The sequence below is a fragment of the Myxine glutinosa genome, chromosome 2 (genome assembly GCF_964187855.1).
Source record: "Myxine glutinosa chromosome 2, kmMyxGlut1.1, whole genome shotgun sequence".
NCBI lineage: Eukaryota > Metazoa > Chordata > Myxini > Myxiniformes > Myxinidae > Myxine > Myxine glutinosa.
In genome coordinates, this window is record NC_136262.1 from 89,303,367 (window position 1) to 89,327,115 (window position 23,749).

The window sequence follows — 23,749 nt, forward strand, 5'->3', positions numbered from 1 at the left end:
TGACATCAATGAGTATTGGCAACTGAAAGGGAAAGCGGAAAACAAAGAATGAAGATCCATGATTAGCAATTCTTTCGGATATTCGAAGACGCTACTTGAAAAGAAAGAATAAAATTGTGACTAACGGTTCGTCACAGAATCGCTCAGTAGATTGTAGTATCTGAAAGTCTAACTTCAGATGCCAAAGCCCTACGACCTGTTTGAGAGTTTTGTTGTTGGTGGTGGTGGTGGTGGTGGTGGTGGTGGTGGCACGCACACGTCACGTGTGCAGTTCAGTCGTTAGGTTGCCGAAAACCCAGATGTGTATCATGTATGTAGACGACCATAGGACTCCATCTACTCTACCATAGCTTGGTGATGTGATGTGAGATTGTGAAGTGATGCGATTAAGGCGGTGAATAGGAAGAGCGCTGTTCAGTAGGCTACGATATTATTTATTTCCCCTTTTGCATATAACATTTTTGGTTAAAAAGATTCGGTTCATAAAGTTTAAAGATACTTCAAAATCGGATGTGTTAAATTAAGAACGAGTAGCGAAGTCGTCACATGGTCAGTCACATGGTTAATGGTTAATGGTTTAACAAATCACTTTGCTCTCTAAATTCGAGGCCTGCTCGGCTTGTCGTTTCGGCTGAAATTTGTTTCCTGCCGTTTGAGGGAGGACGGCGGAGGGGAAGGACGACATGGCGGTAAATTGAACGGGGAATGTAATCACATGTGTTATGAATTACGTGGGACTCGATTGTTTTGCTGTTTCAGAATCTTAACCCCCGAACCGTGTTCCATGTGTCACACTTGGGGTAACTTGTCATTGATTGCGTGTTTATCTCTACATACTGATATACCGTAGTCCCGTGCTAGTTAACCGTGGAGCAGCACTTTGACTGTGCACTCGGGCTCGGGGGGTAATAACCACTCGAGCAATTCCTCCAGGGTCCCGACTCCGAGTGTCGACATTGATGACGATGTATAACACCATATATTATTATTATATGGCCCCAACCTATAAGGGGGGAATTTTGTCTTTGTGTGTTAGGGGGACAGGACAGACGCGAGAAGACTCGCTTTCTCCATCGTGGCTTTTCTGAACGAGCAGCTGCACTCGGGGTCTCTGTCCGACGACGTGCAGGAAAGTCTGGAGGGTGAGCGGTTGTCATCCAAAGGTGTTGAGGCCCAAGTTGTACGACCTGCTTGGCACGCGTTGGCATGGTTACGAGACACCGATGTGAATGCTGGACGTTTGGCCAATGATTCTATAAACCCTCGCTTTATTTATTTATTTTATATTTATTTATTTAGTTGTTTGTTTATTATTACTTTTTATTTATTATCATTTTATTTATTTGTTTGTTTATTATTACTTTATTTATTTTATTTAGTGTTTATTTTTATTTTATTTATTTGTTTGTTTTACTTTATTTATTTATTATTATTTTATTTATTCGTTTATTATTACTTTATTTTATTTATTTATTATTATTTTATTTGTTTGTTTATTATTACTTTATTTACTTTGCCTTTTTTCACCTCTACCCTAGTGGCCACGCAATGTCTGGAAACAGCATTCGGAATTAGCATGCAGGACACTCACCTCGCAACGCCCAAGTCTCTCGTTGAAATTTTCCATGATGGCACAGCTTCATTGCCAGTAGGTTGAACTGTTTTGTTCTCGTTGAGCGGTATTGGCATTGTGAATACGTTTTCCCACAATAAATGCCAAGTCGCCTCGAGTTCTGAATTTCCATCGTGTGAGTTTGATGAGTTGCTTCCGAGTCTCTCGGCCCAGCACCTTTCGCCCTCGTCTCCGTCATCCTTGCCTCTGATGGATTATTGGTATCTTTATGGCTATGTCGGCAGCACTTTGTACTGCTTTGACGATCCTTATTTCTGGTTATTAGCAGCAACAGACCGCAACACAAGCTGGTGAGAATCAGGGTGTGGAGCTGACGACTGAACAAAGGGAAAACGCAGAGGAGCTGAAGAACCGAGGTAGGATAAAGCGAAGTAAAGACTATTGCCAAATCCCAATTCACACTTGTATGAACAAAAATGTTATTTATATAGAAATCGTGTATTGTGTGTGTGTTGCTTCTCGCCATCCATCGCTTCACATGTGCTCTTCAGGAAACCAACAGATGAAAAACGAAGCATTTGACAAAGCTGTGGAATGCTACTCGAAAGCAATTGCCATCGATAGAAGGAACGCTGTTTATTATTGTAACCGGTAATACTTATCTTCTTTTGGGTTCAGGGTGGGAGTCTGGTGTGGAATCAGTGTTGTTCGAGGGGCATATTTACCTTCGCCACCAAAGATTTACAGATGTCATGTTTTCATGTTTGTTTGTTTGTTTGTGAATATGATATCTCAAACAGTAATGGATGAATTTGGGCGAAACTTTCTGGTCAGGTTGGGAGTGTGACGAGGACCAATTGATTCGATTTCCTAAATTTATATACCCGGATACTAGAATTTTCCAAGTGGTTCTTCACCATTGAAAGATGGGGGTCAAAAACGATGTATAGCATGATATCTCAAAAGTTGTGGACGGATTCGGACAAAAACCTGGTGAGTAGGTGACAAGAACAAGCCCAAGCCGATTGCACTTTGGTTAAGGGTCGGATGCAGCTCCGGCCTATCAGTGGGATACAAAATGTACTACTAGCACAAGTATGCGCTCTGCTGAGAGCGTTCTTGTTATTACTCTACGCACTCGAAACGAAAAGCAGGGTTAAGCAAAAAGTTTGTCTGTCCTGCCTGTCTTATCAGTGTCTTTTCGAAATTAAAAAAAATTCTAAATTTTATTTGCCTTTTAACTCCCATATAAATTGAATTGTATGCTTGAGCAATGTAGAACACAAATCGCCTTCATAATACTCCCAACTACCATGTTGTATGCTGATGTATAGCATGGGAGGGCATGCCATGTGAGGGGGTACAGTATCGCAATGAACAAGAGGCCGCATGTATGGCTATGCACCGATTATTCAAGCCTCCATCATACTAAAATACGCCATTTGGTGTCTGTCTGATGATATTTTGACCCCGATACTTTCTGTTGTTACTTATCCAATCTCAACCAAACTTGACAGGATGATGAAGGGTTACATAATGAAGGTTGTAGCACATTCATTTGCCCCCTCCCCAAGGGGGTTTTCTCCCCTAAGCGGATTTTCCCCATCATTGCCGTCAATGGGGTTGTATGAATGAATGATCGTTTTAAGGCCATTTTTCCCCGCTAGAGCGGGGGTTAGCCTTGCGGGCCCCATGGCAATCATGGTTCCCTGTTTGAGGCAATGTTTTTATGGCCGGATGCCCTTCCTGACGCCAACCCTTTGTCGCCTCTTACGATGCGCAGGGATACAGTGTACCTATTCTAAACCGGGGTACACACCGGGATCATTCATCCCAGCAAGCTGGTACCCAATTTGCCGACCTCGGAAGGATGACAGGCTGAGTCAACCCCCCTGGCGTTCATTCAGCGATCGACCGGGATTCGAACCCAGGATCCTAGGATCCCAAGTCGGCACCCTAACCGCTAAGCCAACCTCTGGGTTGTATGTTGAGGTGTATATCAATGTTAAATTAGCTTTATCGTGGCGTTTTTCCAAAGATGCTTTTAATAAAATTAATGATAATCGCATATTGTATGTTATTACAAAACAATATTAATACTAATAATGTCCCACTTCCCCAAGGCGTTATTCCTGCAGTGATAACGTGTATAAATAGCTTATAGTTATCATGGCGTTTCCGTGGGAGCAACAACTTCTCCAGGAAGTAAAAATATTATAAACAACAAACACATTTGATTACCTCTTTAAATGGTCGATAATGCTGTTTGACAAAGAACTGAAATAAATTTGGAGAGATCCGGACATTAGTCCAATAGTCCATGCTCATCACGTCGACGATTGCACCTGATCGTAGATCTACAGCGGTCTATATAACCCACAAGGGTTAATAACACGATTCTTCCTGCCGTTGCCATGGAGTTCACGGAAGTAAATATTACTTTCGGGAATTTAGAATGGTGAGGCAGGGTCTGATCCTTTCAATGACCTGATGTACCATGTTATAATGTCATGCATGGTCTGATCCTTTCAATGACCTGATCTAACGTGTTATAATGTCATGCACGATCTGATCCTTTCAATGACCTGATCTAACATGTTATAATGTCATGCATGTTCTGATCCTTTCAATGATCTGATCTAACATGTTATAATGTCATGCACGTTCTGATCCTTTCAATGACCTGATCTAACATGTTATAATGTCATGCACGGTCTGATCCTTTCAATGACCTGATCTAACATGTTATAATGTCATGCATGTTCTGATCCTTTCAATGATCTGATCTAACATGTTATAATGTCATGCACGTTCTGATCCTTTCAATGACCTGATCTAACATGTTATAATGTCATGCACGGTCTGATCCTTTCAATGACCTGATCTAACATGTTATAATGTCATGCATGTTCTGATCCTTTCAATGATCTGATCTAACATGTTATAATGTCATGCACGTTCTGATCCTTTCAATGACCTGATCTAACATGTTATAATGTCATGCATGGTCTGATCATTTCAATGATCTGATCTAACTTGTTATAATGTCATGCACGGTCTGATACTTTCAATGACCTGATCTAACGTGATAATGTCATGCGTGGTCTGATCCTTTCAATGACATGATCTAACATGTTATAATGTCATGCACGGTCTGATCCTTTCAATGACCTGATCTAACATGTTATAATGTCATGCATGGTCTGATCATTTCAATGATCTGATCTAACATGTTATAATGTCATGTGTGGTCTGATCCTTTCGATGACCTGATCTAACATGTTATAATGTCATGCGTGGTCTGATCCTTTCAATGACCTGATCTAACATGTTATAATGTCATGCGCGGTCTGATACTTTCAATGACCTGATCTAACATGTTATAATGTCATGCGTGGTCTGATCCTTTCAATGACCTGATCTAACATGTTATAATGTCATGCGTGGTCTGATCCTTTCAATGACCTGATCTAACATGTTATAATGTCATGCCCGGTCTGATCATTTCAATGACCTGATCTAACATAAGTAATAGTAATAATATAATTGGCAATAATAATAAGGATAATAACATGACTCCCCATGCCGCTTCCGTAGTGAACAGGTGTACTAGTCTCATAAATTGCGACTGGACGTCATCTAATTACAGTATACTAGCAACGGTACCCGCCCTATGGGCGGGGCTTCAATTGGGAGGCCCAAATGAAAAGGCAAAATATCAGAAATTGAAGGTTTTTTTTATTTTAAACGATTCATATAAACATCCGTTGAATTATATCACACGCAAATCATCAAAATCTAAACAGTATCTTTAGAATTTCAATAAAAGCCACATCACTGTTCATATCGGTAAATATTATTCCATCGTGTTTCAAATCGTGATCGATACACTATGATCGTGAATCGTGATCGATAATCGTGTTCACAATTGCTATGTCGTATGTACTCCCGATACGTGTACCAAATTCCCGATACGTGTAACTGTACCAAATCAATAGTTAAAAGGATTTTGAGCCGATAGGTGTTGCGGCCTTGGCAAAATCGATGGAGACAGCGATCTGTTAGCGATCGATGGAGACGTGTTGCTTTCCCGGGTGCCGCACAAACGGCTGCACCGATCGCGCGGCACCCGGGAAAGCAACATCGTCACAATGAGAACAATGAACGTTATGCGAACGCGAATGTTATGCGGGAGTCCAAACCTGAGAATGCTTGAGACTAAAGCTGAAATAAATGGGAAAACGAAATAGCCTATTTTACTCCTGGAGATCCCAGGATTATCCACCCAAAATATCTTTGCGATCGGTTGAGCAGTTTTTACGGTACCTTCGAACAGACAGACAGACAGACAGACGGACGGACGGACATTTGGTGAATTATAGTAAGATGAATGTGGTTGGTGTTTAAGACCGCTTCAATAGCGCTAAACTTCCTGATTTTTAAAATCACTTTTCTTAAAATTGAAGTACCAGAGGGCCTTGCCGTTCATGGGTTTCCCCTTCGTGGATTCGCTCTTTCGCGATGAATTTATTGAGACAATGTTAGCGGATTGCGGGCAATGTGCTCGAATAATTGCAGGTTGGGGAACTGTTTTCCACATTTATTCACCAAATTAACGTGGGCCATCAACACAATAACCCCATCATTCCATCAACCCCCAACAACATCGTCGCCGTCATAAACATCGCCATCACGTTATTGGGTCGAGTTTATCGTCATTATTATTACTAGGGCGTGCCCGCACGTACGTGCTTGCCCGTACGTGCTTGCCCGTACGTGCGTGCAAAAAAACATGTGTGCAAACAACAACAAAAAAAAACTTTGAAACCACGTGGCAGTAACGACCACAGAACCCCCCCCCCCCCCCCCTCTATTTACATGAAATGGTTTGGTCCATTCGCAAAGCCAAAGCGAACGGCTTGCGAGTACGGTGACCATACCTTGGGAACCACTTGTCCGATTAATTTCAAACCTTGAAAAGGCACATCCTCGGGTCCCCAGCAATATACCTGGCAAGTTTCAAGTATATCGGACCGGTAGTTGTCGAGAAACAGCGGTCGCATACAGACAGACACACACACAGAGATTAGTGGAATTATAGATAGATTATTAGTTATTATAAAAGGTAAGTTTCATGCTCTTAATGCAAGAAAATGTACTTTATTTTATGTTCTTAATACAGGAAAATAACACTTTATTTTATGTTCTTAATAACCCTTCTATTCATGAAAGTAAATAGCACAAAAATGCACAAACATGTTAATTAAGGGTACAGTTTTGACAAATTTTAAAGTTGAAGTCCCTAACCCAATTTTTGTCCCCCGTCGCTCCGCGGAGCGAAAGGGGGACTATGGTCTTCCCCTCCATCCGTGTGTCCGTCCGTCCATGCGGGCGTAAGCGAAGGACCGCATTCGAATTTGGTGTGTGGGTGCAACCCACGTCAAATCCAAGATGGCCGCCGCCATGTATGTCTGATGCCATGTATGTCTGAACCTTGAGTGGAATATCTTGAAAAATAAGCGAAGTACCAACTTCTAATCTGGTGTGTGGGTGTATCTAGGCATAAGGAAGAACCCTATTGAAAATTGGGTCGCCACGTCAAAATCCAAGATGGCCGCCGCCATGTATGTCTGAACCTTGAGCTGAATATCTTGAAAAATAAGTGAAGTTCCAACTTCTAATCTGGTGTGTGGGTGTATCTAGGCAGAAGGAAGAACGCTATTGAAAATTGGGTTGCCCCGTCAAAATCCAAGATGGCCGCCGCCATGTATGTCTAATGCCATGTATGTCTGAACCTTGTGAGCAGAATATCTTGAAAAATAAGTGAAGTACCAACTTCTAATCTGGTGTGTGGGTGTATCTAGGCACAAGGAAGAACGCTATTGAAAATTGGGTCGCCACGTCAAAATCCAAGATGGCCGCCACCATATATATGTCTGAACCTTGTGAGCGAAATATCCTGAAAAATAAACGAACTACTAACTTCTAATCTGGTGTGTGGGTGTATCTACGCATAAGGAAGAACGCTATTGAAAATTGGGTCGCCACGTCAAAATCCAAGATGGCCGCCGCCATGTATGTCTGAACCTTGTGAGTGGAATATCTTGGAAAAATAAGCGAAGTACCAACTTCTAATCTGGTGTGTGGGTGTATCTACGCATAAGGAAGAACGCTATTGAAAATTGGGTCGCCATGTCAAAATCCAAGATGGCCGCCTCCATGTATGTCTGAACCTTGTGAGCGAAATATCATATCGTAGCATGTTTTCTGCGTCTTCCACTTTGTCAACTCACATCAATTCCCCGACGGGGGACCTAGGCGTAACGCTTGTCCTCATTACTCTCCAAGTTTGTGGATTTGCAGTCCATCGGGATTTTCTAGAACATAACCACTGTAAACGTCAAGGCCCTCCCGTCTCTAATTTTTGTAACATTGGCGGTCATGCAGAGGGATGTGGAAAGTGAAAATGTTTTATTTATTTATTATTCATCTCCACCTCTTTTAGGCCTCATCTTTTCACCCCTTCACCACTTTAGCGCTGCTGCTTACAACCGGCTGAGTAACTTTCCAGCTGCAGTATCTGACTGTGAACAGGCGATTCACTTGGACAGCCACTACAGCAAGGCATATGGGCGCATGGGGTAAGAAAGGAAGATGGTGAACCTGGTGTGCAAACAACAACAGGCATTTTAACAGTGTGCAAAGATGTTGGAATATTTTGCGTTTGCACATTTTTAACTTTTACTATTCCATGTTGCATTAATAAAAAATAAAAATTATTTGTACCAGATTAGCTTTCAGCAGTTTGGGAAGGCACAGTGAAGCTGCTGATTGTTTTCGAAAAGCGTACGGACTTGAATCTGGAAACGAAACGTACAGGATGAACATGGAGCAAGAGGAAGCGAAGGCACAGGAAGGAAATTCGGTGTGTTCCTGTGTGGTATGATTTTGCCCAACGTTTGAAATTGTACAACATTCTAACTTTTGGTAACAATGAATGCCTTATGTGAAGTCACTGATAGATGGCTATCTTGGATAATTGGTGCTATCGCCATTTGCAAATGCAAGACGTGTCCATAAATGAAGAATTGTGTTTTTAATACCCACCAAATGTATTGTTCAATACCTTTCTTTTTACGGCGTAGCCCGTAGGGCAAAGCCATCTGGAACAGTGTTTGTCTGTCCGATGACTGCATATATATATATATATATATATATATATATATATATATATATATATATATATATATATATATATATGTATATATTACACACACAACAACAACGTGCATTTTAAGGCCATTTTCCCTGCTAGAGCGGGGGTTAGCCTTGCGGTCCCCATGACAATCTTCTCCATTTTGCCCTATTTTCTGCATCTCTCCTTGTTAACCCCCTTGCCTGCATTTCTTCTTCCACCATCTTTAGCCAAGTCTTTCTCGGTCTTCCCCGTCCTCTACTTCCTTATACATTCAGTTCCATCACTCTTCTCAACCAGTCACTTTCATCCTTCCTCAACACATGACCAAACCACCTCAACCTGTTCCTCTTCACAGCATCAATCACAGGCTCTATTCCCATCATCTTTCACAATTCATCATTTGTCTTCCTCTCTCTCAACGATACTCCACACATCCACCGAACCATTCGCATTTCCACCCTTTATGGGTGGAAATATATATATACATGTCCCTCACAAATGTACACCAATCAGAGCTGAGGATCTGGTCACATGACAGGGGTGATGTGATTGATGTCTGTGATATCAGTACGGCTGACTCCACACACCGCCATTTTGATCCCTATGCCACTCGGGACATATAGTTGAACCTGTCATGTATCACAATCGCCATGCTCTACCTTTACATTTTTCATTCAGTGTGAAGCACAAACAATCTTTTTCAGTTTTTCAGTGTTGCAATAACTTTTGGAATGCATTTATGGCTGTGTTTTATTAGCCCCCGTTGGACTTGGTCCGAAACGGGAGCTTATGGATCGAGTCTCTGTCCATCCGTCCGTCTGCAACCATATCTCCGAATGTATGGACCGATTTTGTTCATACTTAGAACAAAGACGATACATGATGGTAAACATAAGCACATCATTTTGTTTCGCGATCCATCAAAGATGGCCGACTAGTGGCCATTTTAGTTGTATAAAAGAAGATGTTGAAAACGTCCTTAACTATTTCTCGGACATGCATTTACTAATGTTGTTCAAACTTGGCACACACATAATGAATGATGGTTGTTCAAACATGTATATGCACGCCATTCTTTTTTCGAGATCAGATCCAAGATGGCTGACTGGCAGCCATTTTGTTACTTAAACGTGTCCCTGACAATTTATCGGACATGCATGGTCCGATTTTATTCAAACTTGGCACAAGCACAGTGCATGATGGCATGCACGTGCACCTCCATGTTGCGATCTGATCAAAGATGGTAGACTGGCGGCTATTTTACTTGTAAAACAACCTGATATTGAAAACGTCCTCAACCATTTCTCGGGCATGCCTTTACCGATCTTATTCAAACTTGGCACACATAAAGAATGATGGGAGATGTGGCTTTCGAATCACTTCTGTCTGTGTGTCTATCTGCCTGTCCAGGCCATAAGGTTTTTTTAAACCGTTTGAGCTTTTTCCATCAAATTTTCAACAAGCCTTTATGATAATATGGAGAAAATACAAAAAAATTGGGTCAAAATGTGAAAGGGCAAGTTCATAGTGACTATAAGTAGCCCTTATTAGCCTGACAGAAGAACAGTTGCACGAGCTGTGGGGTTTTTTCACTTTAGAGATTAGTGCAAAGTCATAGTGAGTACAAATAGGCCTCATCAGCCCCGTCGCAGTGCGTCAAGCACGAGATGACCGGTTTTGTAATCATTTCTGTGTTTATTTATTTACAATTGAGCTTCAGTGTGTCTGTCCAAGCAATAACATTTTTTTCTAATTGTGATTTTGTCATCAAATCTTCGACAAACTTTTGTTATGAGAATATGGAGAACACAGCTATTTAGGTAGTAGGTTGTTGACAGCAACTGCTCAGGGTAGCACTACCGTTTGGACTTGGGAGCGATAAAGTGTTCGGAACCATCTTACGCTCTTAGTGTCAGAGTGTCAGGATTGCTGTCTTGCTTTCTGTCTCACTCAAACTATAGCTACCGGGCTAGCTTCAATCTCTTTCTTGCAAACAAACATCATACACTTTTGATCAGACCTTTTCTTACTCATTTTCACTCCTCACCTTTTTTGTATACAGAATCGAGGCTTGTGTAAGAGCTAACACATTAAACATGAAAACATGCACAGACACATAAAACATACAATGAAGAGAGTGGGAGACAAGACTGGGAGAGAGAGGGAAGCACACAAGCAAAACAACTGTAGAGAACAGGGATGTCGGTAGATCTGTGGAAGAGAGAGGGCTGAGGGAAGGGGGGAGGGGTACACGGTATAAAGCAAATGAACATTACTAGGAATTTCAGGAAAGAAGTTGGAGATTGAAAGAGGTGGATTTGGGGTATTTTAATGGGGGTAGAAAATATCAAGGTTTTGGATGGGGGGCGATAAGAGATGGTGGTTAACATCTGTTTTAAAGACCTGGAGGGAGGAGAGGGATTGAAGAGAGTCTGGGAGTTTGTTCCAGAGGTGGGAGAAAAGAGGAATGAAAGAGTGAAGGTGAGCAGAGAGTTTTCATTTTGGCAGTTTAACCATAAGAGGGTTGCTGGCAGATCTTGTGTGTCCTGCAGGAATATTTGGGGGACAGAGCAAAGACAGAGCAGGGGGAAGCAAGGCCTGAGAGGAGTCTGTAGAAGACAGAAAGACTACCTACCGGCCTGCGGTAAGCAAGTAACAGGCCCTCAGCATTAGCTTCATCGCAGGAGTGCTTCATCCTTTACACTCTCTCTATTTTATTTCTCTTTCCTCACATTTATCAATGCAGTTATTTTATTTAAGGCCTGGCCTCAATGAGGACTATATCGTCTGTGACTGGAATCTTAAGCATAATATATATTTTTAAATTATCGTTTGTCACGTTTACTGTCGTTTAGTTTGATTACAAAGCGGATGCGGACAGGCTTTGCATTTTGAGATGCTTTCCAGTTTTAAACTACCAAGTTGCCCATGCCCACACATGATTCTAAATGGGGTGGAGATGGAGGAGGCTAAAATGCAAATGGCGTCTTCTGTCTTCGAGTCGGCAAGCTGGGAGCAACCCATTCACATTTATTGCCACGTCTGATTCAATTCAGATGCTCTAATGGTGGCAAGGTGCTCTATGTGAAATTGTTTGTTCAATATATGCAGCTTTTTGATGCCTGTATTGTATTGGTGTCAAAGTCAGTGAGCAATTGCAAATTGGTCGTATTAGTTCATATTTTGAACACTAGAACATTAATCGGAAGACAGACCTGCAGTTTAACTGCACCTTGCCTCTAAATTTGCCAAATGTTAGGGTTAGATCGCACATGCGTACAGATGATTAAGTAATTGTTTTAGTCTGTCTGCCTGTATGGCAGTCAAACAAAATTGAAAATCATTCCAAACAGGAAACTTTCTATTTTTAGGGACATCATAAAGGACTCAAACAGGTATGGAGAACTAATTTAACATGTTGGATAAGGTGGTGTAAAAGACGGTGAATCAGAGATGGTAAACTTTCAATTTAATCGTTTGTTTTGTTTTTCTCTACAGCATTTAAAACCTTTATTTTATTCCAATCAATGTATATATTTCTAACACTGTAGAATGCAAATCAACTTGTTTGCACTTTCAAAAATTTTACGCTGTCTCGACTCATCTTGACTGTCTCGGCAAATATTTACGCTGTCTCAACCAATCTATGATGTCTCACCAAATGTTTACGCTGTCTTGATCAATTTACACTGTCTCGGCAAATATTTACGCTGTCTCAACCAATCTATGCTTTTGCAGAAATTTTTTACGCCGTCTCTACTAATGAAACTGTCCCAACCAATCAAACGGGACGCCCCATTTTAATGTACATCGGAGGACCGGCACACAAATTGATGAATCACCCTGCCTGTGAAAAACCAGGATGACAGTTTATAGCTGGGCTGGGATGCAAACGCAGGCTTTACAGCTTTTAGGTGGGTTTGTGTACCTCTCAGGTCTAGGCTATACTGCCAGACCCCATTTTTATTAATGGCTAATTTATTTTTCATTTGATTGAACGTTAAGCTTGTAATAGCACAACATTTGATAAAGGTAGCACAGGGAGGAGAGAAAAGTGGATTTTAAAATAGAGAATAAGAGACGAAGGGAGAGGCTGGGGAATGAATATAGAAAATGGCTTCCTTAATTGTATTAAGGACTAACTTCCAGTTTGCAAACTCTCATCAACTTTGATTCTTCCTCCTCGGTTGTGCTCGATCTATCCTGAGTGTAAAATAATGTTGATCCCCTCCCCCCACTCCACAATGGGGATCTTTAATCAAATTTTCAAAATAGCCCTTCATCTCAAACATGTCTTTCATTCCATGTAAATGGCTGGTTCTTACAACCACTTTGCTTTCTGTGAGAGTATTCTTCTTGAAGTACATTTCCAGAAGTATTTTATCTGGGAATCCACTTTTCAAGGGAAACTTTTCTAAATTACTTTCATGCTGGGCGTCTGTTGTTCATTTTTGAAAACGTTATATTATCTTGCCTGCCTTCGGTGGATGGAGCTTAAGCATTCACCCCTGTTTGTCTTTGTTTATTTGCTTATGAGTAGGATATCTCAAAAGATTATTGACGGATTTGGATGAAACTTGGTGGATAAGTTGGGTAGGAGACAAGAACAAGCCAATTCGATTTTGATTCCAGTCCATATTCAGATCTGGCCTATCAGTGGGATACAAGACATAACCTTCAGCCTGGCTGAGGTATGAGCTCTACCGAGTGCTGTTCTAGTAATGAGCATGTAATTGCTTTGTTGGATTGCGCATATCATTGGGCTGGAATGGTTCCCCTACCAGTGTCTAAGTTCCAAGTGCAAATTGTTATTCCAATCAAGCATATAACTTGTCTTGTGCAGACAGTATCTCCAAATTTGCCTCCAAGTTTGGTTACTACCTTGGCATATACTCTGAGCAAATCAATTTACTAGTGTAACCAGCTAAGGTGTTGGATTAACAGTTAAGGTGGTTGCCTTAAAGATTTTAGGGTCTTGGTTTTGAGACCCTGTCATGCCGGAAATAACACCAGGTGCGTTCACTCAGCCCATCATCCTTCCAAGGTCAGCAAAATGAGTACCAGCTTACTGGAAACGGGACATTACATCGGCAGCACATCAGCGCTCCTAGCAATGATGCAACCAGCAGCCACAGGCTGCATATGAAATAAATAAATGCACCAGCTAGTAATAGCTGTGTTTTAGTCCACGACCTGGAGGAGACTATCGGTTTGCTCTCCGTCTGACCGTCCCACCTGTGGTTCTCTAGACTTTTTCCCCATACCCTTTAACATATTCAACTGTATGAAAAGGTCAAAAATCGAAAAAAGCAATTACGGGTACATTTTAAAATGAAACTTTTAAATGTATATGCAATCAACATTGGGAGAGACATGAAATGTGTGAAGATTTTATGGATTTGATCCCTGGTCCATGCCCCAAGGGGGTTGGGACTTAGGATCATGAGGTCAAAATGGGAAAAAAAATTAAACTCAAAATCTGATGTTTGGTTAATTCTGGTGGAATGTTTTCCCATCTTTCGAATTTGCTTTAGGTGGGAGGTGTGGGGATTTGTGATGGCGGGCCATTGACTTCGCTCTGGTATATTTTATGCGTTCTTGTACCATAATGTCCATGTATTCTTATTTTCTGGTTTTAATCGTTTATGGAAATATCTTTCTCTTGTCTGATAGATATTTTTTCCATTCTCTCTGTACTTATTTATAAAAATGGTGATTTTCTTTTTCTTACTCACCTGCTTTGCGCTGAGTTGAGCCAAATAAACAGATGCAATGTGAGCAGCATATATGCGGCTGGAAAATTTGAATATCGTTGCATTAAATTTATCCACACATTGAGCACAGGCATCGAGCAGTCAGGTGGCACACAGCAACTTAAATACAGGAACCCTTTATTTGCTGCTTGAGAGATTCCAGTTCATGGCATTTTTCACCTCACGGCATGTGGCTGGATGTTTTTCCCCAACAGTTTATTCTCTCAGCCTATAGACGTTGAAAATAAATGGCATTCTGCCTCATGATAGCGTGAAGATGGCAATTCAGAATATGTCGCCATTGTGTCGTAAGTCATCAGAGAAGAGCAACAGGTGGGACAGTGACAGCAAAACTTTGTATTGGCCGAGAAAATACGCATGCATGCATTTGATGGGTTAGAGCATACGTTGCCTACCGCCTCGGAGCGCTGCATGCTGACCACTTTGTCACGTGGTATATTCCGCAACTACCACATGTGTGCTGCACACTCATAGTTGGTGTGGTTTCTGTTTTTCTGGACATGCTTTTGCTTCAGTAGCAATGATATAACTATAACCTTGTACCATTAACCTACCATCGAGCAAGCAAAGAATATCGATTGATATGTGTTTGGATTTAACACATTTGGCAAACATGAAGTGCAAACCAAATGGCTATTTCTCCTTTTACCTCAACTTGCATATTTATTAATTTTACCAATGATCGACAAATAACGATAGACATAATGTATGTCTTCATTTGTTTTGAAAATTTTAAATGTGACAAGATCATTAATATTGTGAGCTCTAACATTAGCTTTCTCATGTTCCCTCCCCCACCCCCCCCCCCCCCCCCCTTGCTTTTTACCCCTCTACAGGTAGCAGGACCACCTGGTTTCAACCTTTCTGGTTTCTTAAATAATCCTGGTTTCATGGCTATGGTGAGAACTGTGGTTGGCTTCCTCTCAACTTGAATAACGTGTTTCAAGTGTCGTAATTTAAGAGCTTGACGGTTTGAATTTGTGTAGTTGGAGAGCCAAGTGTTTGCCACCAAGCTGTCACTCCCCTATTGACATCTGATGTTTTGAATTGTCGGCCCTACTTCCCACAATGCTAGTAACCCACGGACTTCTCCCAGCATCACTTGCAACCTTCACATACAGAAAGCCGATTCCCAGATTGCATGTTATGTTAACCTGTTTCCAAACACTTCGTTGTTTAGCTAGCCATCTCCCAAAATATTCCAACCAGCGATCAATTGCATCGATCATTCATCTTGATGCATTTATGGCATTTCACATTATTTATTTATTTTTCAATGCTCTTGTTGGAGCTTTTCATGGTGAAGTATTCATGTGAAATTGAAAAGTAAAAACACATCTCCATTCCTTAGAAAATTGTCGTAATTTCTTTAATTAGGATGAGGCTCCAACGGACATGGTGAAACTACTCTTGAGCAGTGATTAAGTTCCAGTATTTGCATGGAATGAAACTGAAAATCCTTGAAAAAGATGCCATTTATGGTGGGAATCCCCCTCGATGGATGAAACTTTATAATGTAGACATTTTAAAGTGTAATCTGTTAATCATGCACGACAAATGTAGGAGTGGATTCCTGCAAGCTCTTAAAATGAAGGACTGGTAAGGATTTGTGGTGGTTGTGGGGGGTGCACCAGCATCGTGCGCATAGCGTGCACCAGCATCTGGAATTCTACAGGAGGGAGGCAGTACCATTCTGCCATGCGAAAGTCAATCAACTCACACCTGCTTGATAGAGTTGGAAAACGCTGTCTCGGTCATCGTTCCAGAATATCGCATAAATGCTCGATTGAGTTTGGATCTGGTGGCTGAGAAGGCCATGACATATGGATAACATTCGTGTCACGCACATCAAACCATTGGGCAACCACATGTGCTCTGCGGATGGGCGCATTGCCATCCTGGAAGACACCCCTCCCAGCAGGGAACAAATGCTGCAACATGGAGTGACTGTTTCCCTTTGCTGATGATGTCATTCCCTCGGAGCTCCATGCCAACATCACTTTACACTGTTGCTTGTGAAACATCAGCAAGTTGAGCCGTCAGCGAAGCTCCTGCCAACCGCTCCCCAACAATCACCCCTCTTTCAAAGTCACCTAAGTCTCCTCTTGCAGCCATGCTAGCCATAATTATGGGCACCTAGGCCTGTGCATTTTTCTTTTTTGTACACGACCCAAGGCATGCTGGGGTGTTATTTGGTTAATTGACACATGGGCCACACCTGTGTGGAAGGGGGTGCGACCTTGCCTCAAATATTGATTACAAAACATGGTCAGCGAGTTGAATGAATTGTTGAACGAACGGAGAATAAAGACATTGCAAAAAAAATCAATTTTGAATCGAGAACATGTACAAAACACCGGACGGCAAGGGCTGGTCTTAAAAATGAATTTCTTGTAAAATCTGGTGATATATCCTGATCATGTCCCCCTTTATCTATTTTAATGTATTTTGTATTTTGCATCTCAGGTTGCTCAAGTTAATAATTTTCTCTTTCGTCTGCATGCTTGCCTAAGGCTCCATTTTTATTGTCTTTTTTTTGTTTGTTTATTTTGTCTCGGCCAGGCTACATCAATGATGCAGAGTCCACAGTTACAGCAAATGTGAGTAGCGGTTGTACAAGAGAGCTTGGACATTGGAGGCCGTTTGATCCATTCTGCCTGTGCCATATTCACACCCCATTACCTTTATAGATTTGCTTATCTTCTTGTGTACTAAACCCAATCTTACCAGAGAACCTAATCTAACTTAACCTTCCCTACTCTCCCATAAACTCCCCAAACAACACATTTTTCTTCTTTTTAAATAGCAATGCCCATATTTTCTTTTTTACTTTGGATTTATTTTTTTTGACTTCCACCACCAAAAATTGTTTTCACCCCTGTCTGTCTTTCTGTTTGTTTATCTGTCTGTAAGCTGGAAGCAGGACAAAGCACGGAGAGGACAGAGGGTACGATATCAGAAAGGAGGCAGAAGAAGACAGACCACCGACCTGTCGGCATTGGCGAAGTGATAGACCCATAGCTTTGTCACGAAAGATTCCAATGATCTTGAAGGCCTTTGTTTCCACGGCGTCAAGCTGAGCAAGATGTGCGGCAGGGGTGCCAACCCAGATGGGAGAGCAGTACTCCATCACGCTGTGAATGAGGGCCTTGTAGATGGATAGGATTTCAGCTGTGCCAAGGAAGGACTTTGTATGATGGAGGATGCCCTGTTGATGTCTGGCTTTGGAGGCCAACTTTGAAATCTGGCTTACCCAAGAGAGTTCATGGCTGACAGTGACGTGATATCCATGAGTTCGAAACTGAACGCCTTTGAGAGGGTTGTTGAGACAACAGATGGAAGGGTTTGCTTATACGTCCCTTTCGGAGAGTGTATGTGGTATGTGTGTGGGATTTCTCAAGGTTAAAAGACATATTTCAAGTGTTTCATCAGCTTGTGATTTTGTCAATATCTGAAGAGAGGGAGACTGCTGCTTTTCTGTCAGAAGGTTGGGGGATGTCACGGCAGAGTGTGGAGTCATCAGCAAACAGATAATGGGGGTTTCCAGAGAGTCCGAGAGATCATTGATGATGAGAAATAGGATGGAGCCTAGAACACTACCTTGGGGAACTCCAGTCTTGACAGGGAGAGGAGATTAAAGGATTCCGTTGAATGCCACACGTTCGTTACGAGAGTAGAGGAAGTTAGTAAGTAATGTGTGGAGTTGGCCTTGGATGCCACAGGCAGAGGGTTTGGAGAGTAAGGCAGAATGCCAGACTGTATCTAAAGCTCAAGAGAAGGCCCTGGTCTCATTTCTGATATTAAGGGCATCCATCCATTGTTGGGAGAGTAGAAGCAGCATGTCCAAGGTGGAGTGTCCTGGTATGAATGTAATTGATGATCAGATATGACATTGTTGGAGAAAAGGAAGTATTTGATATCAACTGCGATGATGGATTCCATGACATTGCTGATGATTGGAAGTAAGTTAATTGGTCTGTAGTTAAGGGGATCAGTTTTTGCACCTTTTTGCCTCGCCACTGAAGGTCAGAGGTTATGTTTTCACCCCTGTCTGTCTGTGAGCATGATGTCTCAAAAAGGTGTGGATGGATTTGGACGAAATGACTAATCGATTTGATTTTTGTGAGGATCCGAATTCGGATACGAGAAGTTTTTAAAGTGATTCTTCATCATTGAGAGATGGGGCCAAAACTATATACAGCATGATTTTTCATAATGGTGTGAATGAGTTATGACAAAACTAGTTGGATGAGTTGGTTAGGAGTTTACAACAAGTCGATTCGACTTTGATTCAAGTCTGGATCTATTCCATGCCATTTTAGTTAGGTAATGCAGTGATTTTGATGGACTTCCAAGCAGATGATGACCAAGGCAAAAATTATTGGATGAAAAGGGCAGAGAGAGGATGTGCAAGAGCAGCAGAGCAGCTTTTTAGGACTCTTGAGCTGATGCCGTCTGGTCCAGTTGCCAAATCGGAGCATTCTTTCGATAGTGATGAAATGTTGAATGCGAAATCCGAATTGTGCTCTGGTTCATTCCAAAATTGACTGCAATTGTTTTGTGCCCAATTCGACTGGATAGAAAGCAGATCCCACTGACCTTTTTGTGCCATTGTGTAGCCCCTAGATTTGACACTGGATGCTTTATATGCCAGAAGGGAAATGGTTGTTGTATGCACAATGAGGACCATTACTTTAACAGATACCAAGTGCTAACCTGGTTTAACCTGTGTGTGTGTTACAGGCTTTCCGGAGTTGCAAGTGGTGGTGTTGGTGTTGGTGGTGGTGGTGTTGGTGGTATTGCTGATGGTGCCGGTGGTGCCGGTGGCGGTATTCCAGATATGTCTGGACTTCTACACGTGTAAGTTTTGTAACGTAGCTTTTCTTCTTTGTTGTGAGATGCTGCAAACATTCCTCTGTTCATGAGCCCTTTAATAAATGTGGGTTATTCTGGGCAGGCTGACTTTTTTCGGGCAAAATGTGAGTGTTGAATGGGGGATTTCGCCCAGGTTTTTTATTTCATTTTTCTAGGTTGACAAACATTTTCCTCTGCCAAAGCAAAGCTGAAACCGATATAGCATCGCTGTGTTACAGAGCATTGGTTCTGCCGCAGGCTTTTCTAAGTTAGAGTCATAACCTGTGTTTCAAACCCAGACGAGATTGCTTAGTGGCGAATGTGCTTACCTCTCGGCCATCCTGTCATGCCCAAACAAAAATCAGCACCTAATTTTAGGAAGCTAAAACATTTTTACCAACAAATCCTTTATGTTGACATCTTTCATAAGATCCGGAAACTGATTTGGATAACATTTTACATGCACTGACACCACTTAAAAGACACAACTTAATAGGGCCTTGTATTTAGGCCTCATTCTGCAAATGAAAGTCCTTGAACATTTTCTTGAGAAGTGTTTCATTACTGGTTGGCTTTCTGAAGAGTGGTGTGGGGGGTAACCAACGCTATATCATCGACATCAGAATTTCTATCATCGGAAAATTTTTGATTTCGGAATGAGTATGTTTTCCACTGTGGAAATGAGGTGCAGCTATAATTTCAAAAGTTTTCAAAATGAAGGGCTAACGCTAACGCCTCGCCATCGGCCACAACGGGTTTTCCACGAGCCAAGCATGCCCTTAATGATTAAATCCTTGTTTTCCATTAGTCCAAGGCTCATGGGGAGCTTGAAACCCGTTCAAATTAAAATCCATTGTTTCTCGTGTCCACGAATGCTGACTGACACAAGCATTCCTTTTTTTTCTTATTTTTTATATTTACTTATTTGTTTTTTGTTTGTGTGTTTTTTGTTTATTTATATCTCAAACTTGTCTGGGAACTGTCCGCACAAATAGCAAATTGGCTCTTGTTTCGTAATGCATGTTGATTGTTGATTGATTACTTGCAAAATCGAAGATTTTTCAAGTATATTTGTCGGTTGCGTTTGTTATTCTGTTTGTTTGCGTCACCAACCTACAGGTCACAATTCTAAACCGATCGTCATGAAACTTCACCAAGTTGTAGAGTTCGTCACAATTGAGAAGCCTATTGATTTTCAGGTCAAAGGTCATCTGGAGGTCAAAATTCTAAAATTGCCATTTTTCATCTGATTGACTTGAAAATTTAACAGCATTTGCACATTTTGTAACTAAATAGGGAAACCAAAAATTGTTGAGGTCAAAGGTCACACAAGGTCAAACTTCCCAAATCATCAATTTTCATCTGATTGACTGGAAAAATTAACAGCATTTGCATTGTGCCTCACTGAATTGGGAAACCAACTATTTTTGAGGTCAAAAGTCAACTCGAGGTTAAACTTCTAAAGTCATCAATTTTCATCTGAAAAATCGTCACAAAAGTGATCGTCACATCCTATTGACCTGAGCTTTGATCAAGATCGTCAATTTTAATTTTGATGAAATGGACAATTTGATGGATCAATGGAAACCTTTTTTGGGGAGGGAGGGGGGGGGGTGGATTTTGCAAGTATCGTGCTCTGCATGACGTCTTCTTGTTTATTGCATGACATTTATTACATTTTTATTGTTGCATTTTATCTACAGTTCAAACCAAACTTTGACGTGTAAATTGACATGTGGCCCACGTGGTATAACAGACTGGCCTGTGCTTTTACAGGGGGCAACAATTTGCACAACAAATGCAGCAGCAAAACCCGGAGATCATTGAGCAACTCAGAAGCCAGATGCAGGGTCGACCACCTTCGGGCAACGTACAAAACGATTCGGAGAAACCACCGCCACAATCCTAACATCTCATCCCCTGAACCTCGCATGCACTCGCAAACTGATCTTTTTCTCTGGTTTTCTTTTTTTGTGCAAATATTCTTGCGCCTTTTGCTCGTCACTCAACAACCATCTTTGTTGAACCCAATTGGAATAATCGTACTGCGTCTAAATAAAGAGGACATGCGAGTGGAAGGTTTGTGGCCATAAACGTCCCTGGACATAACTTATGTACCTCGTTATAACATGTCTGCCCCCATCCCCTCCCCTTCCCCAGCACCCTTTAGCACCCATCCACATTTCCTGTAGTACCCATTCACCATTTCTGAATTTATTTTCCTTTTGTTTGGCATGTTTTAATAAATACAAAATAAATTCCTCTGTCCCCTTCTTGTGCATGTTTTCCACATGAGTACATTTTGCGGATTGGCAGGATGGCCTGGAGGTACGCACACTCACCTCTAAGCTGTCTTGCTTGGATTTGAATCGCAACCCAGCTATAAATGGTCATCCTGGTGTTGCATCGTCCCTCGGTTCGACGTTGAGCTCTGTGTCCATAACTGCTAGCATTAATTGATGGACGTTAAAGTTCCCACAGTGTCTTTCGCAAAGACTAGGCAAGTTATCACTGGCACCATTGCCAAATTCCTGCCCTGACTCCCGAGTCGGAGCAGCAATCCAACCAGGATTGGAGCCCAGTAACTGCTTTGGCAATACCGACATCCTGTATAGGGCATGATGCTGATTATGAACCCTTTCCTGCAAAACTTTATTACCCTGCACATGAAGCAAAAAGTGGGGTCAAGCAATTGGTTCACTCCCCGTCTGTCTACAAACGTCAGTCTATGATTGAGGAACAACTTGATTTAAATTGATTGTTGTATTTTGAGTACTGTGGACCACGGTTTGGAAGACAAACCTGCAGTGTAGCAGTATGTTGGCTCTGAATTTGGCAAATTGTACGGAATCTCATTCCGAATGCCCATGCGGTGTGGTAATTTTTTTAGTCTGTCCTGCAGTCAAACAAAATTTAAAATACAGACTTGGCATTTAATATAGAATTTTTTTATTTATTCTTGACTTGGGTTTACTTTCTGAACTCAGTATATCAATCTAGTGAGTTTCTTTTATGCTTCGGTGATTTCTTTGTCAAAAGAACCATGTCACTGATTGTCTTTCGCAGCAAGAAGTCAATAACAGGATAATATCACAGGTGTCGTGACAAAATGTAAGGGCAGGTATATTTGACGATTGGATTCACAATCGGGTATATAAGGGTTGTTGCGTTCTGTATTAGTGGAAAACAACTGCTGCACGTCTACAAAAGTTATTGCCGTTTCCTCTGGAGATGGTCCGTCAACTCGACAATGCTGTTTGTCATGGAGTGGTGGCTTTACGAAATTCCGGTATGAAGCAGCGTGCTATTGCTTGGCCGTATGGCATCACTCAAGGTCAGGTGTCAAAGATCCTGAAACGAAATGCTCAGAGGGGTGTCCCTAGTCCAATACCGAGGCCAGGACGTCCCCGCAGAATCACAAGGAGAGACGATCGCCAGCTGCACCGGTTAGTCTGCAATGGCCGTACCATGTCAGCTAATCGGCTTGGCTGAGTGGCAGCAACTGACAAATGTGCCTGTATCCAGAAGGCTAGTTAACCAACGACTGGTTCAAGCAGGCTATCGTGCCAGGTGTCCCCTGAGAAAGCCATGCCTGACCAGACAACACAGCCAGCGCCGATTGCAGTGGGCCAGAGAGCACCGTCAATGGCAGCCAGGACACTGGAATCACGTGACCTTCAGTGACGAGTCTAGATTTCTGGTCTATCGTCAAGATGGCCGCGTCTGAGTGCGCAGACAAGTGCATGAAGCCTACAACGAAGATTGTATCGTGCCAATAGTCCAAGTTGGAGGTGGTGGGGTGACCGTTTGGGCTGCTTTTCATGCACGGTGCAAAACTGACCTGGTTGTTCTGAATGGAAACCTGAACCAGTTCAAGTACAGGGCCATTCTGGAAGAAACATTGCTGCCATTTGTTCGTGCAGCCTTTTGAGGAAACTTTGTCTTCCAAGATGGCAATGCACGGCCTCATCGTGCTCGCATGATCCAACACTTTCTTGTTGACCGTGGTGTCGAGCATATGGAGTTGCCTGCCATGTCCCCGGATATGAATCCGATAGAGAACTTGTGGGCAGAATTAACGCGTCAAATCGACAACTTTGTCCAGCAGCCTACCTCTGTGCGTGAATTGCAGCAGGCTATTGTCACTGCATGGCAAGCGATTCCTGTCCAAACATTGGCAGATCTCGTGAACAGCATGTCTCGACGTGTACGTGCTCTCCTGAATGCTCGTGGGGGTTACACGAAGTACTGAACTGTAATTTTACTGTCCGTAATCCCAGTCATAATTTAACTTTTGTTTTTGTTGAAATTTTTTTTGGCTCATGTGTAAAATAAAGAGATACTTCTGGA

At 42.0% G+C, this 23,749-nt stretch overlaps 1 protein-coding gene across 2 annotated transcripts; it reads left to right on the top strand.

Moving 5' to 3' along the window:
* Positions 1-398: 398 nt before the first annotated feature.
* On the top strand, positions 399-21,672 carry LOC137421602 (small glutamine-rich tetratricopeptide repeat-containing protein alpha). 2 transcript variants are annotated; one of them, XM_068107815.2, is made up of 11 exons: positions 399-689; positions 1,037-1,142; positions 1,539-1,648; positions 1,899-1,989; positions 2,125-2,224; positions 8,110-8,214; positions 8,363-8,498; positions 15,382-15,444; positions 17,108-17,145; positions 19,289-19,405; positions 21,176-21,672. In XM_068107815.2, exons 1-11 carry the CDS (start codon positions 684-686, stop codon positions 21,306-21,308), a joined length of 1,005 nt encoding a protein of 334 aa, XP_067963916.2. In that variant the 5' UTR covers positions 399-683; the 3' UTR covers positions 21,309-21,672. The 2 variants fall into 2 exon arrangements, with proteins under 2 accessions (XP_067963916.2, XP_067963917.2); XM_068107816.2 differs by having other exon boundaries at positions 529-689; positions 1,902-1,989.
* The last annotated feature ends 2,077 nt before the right edge of the window (positions 21,673-23,749 follow it).

What these genes read in the sequence shown, in the direction of transcription:
- LOC137421602 (XM_068107815.2), top strand. An exon ending in CGTGCAGGAAAGTCTGGAGG is followed by an intron (nt 1,143 to 1,538) that starts GTGAGCGGTTGT and finishes CCTCTACCCTAG; the next exon opens with TGGCCACGCAATGTCTGGAA. An exon ending in AAGGCATATGGGCGCATGGG is followed by an intron (nt 8,215 to 8,362) that starts GTAAGAAAGGAA and finishes TATTTGTACCAG; the next exon opens with ATTAGCTTTCAGCAGTTTGG.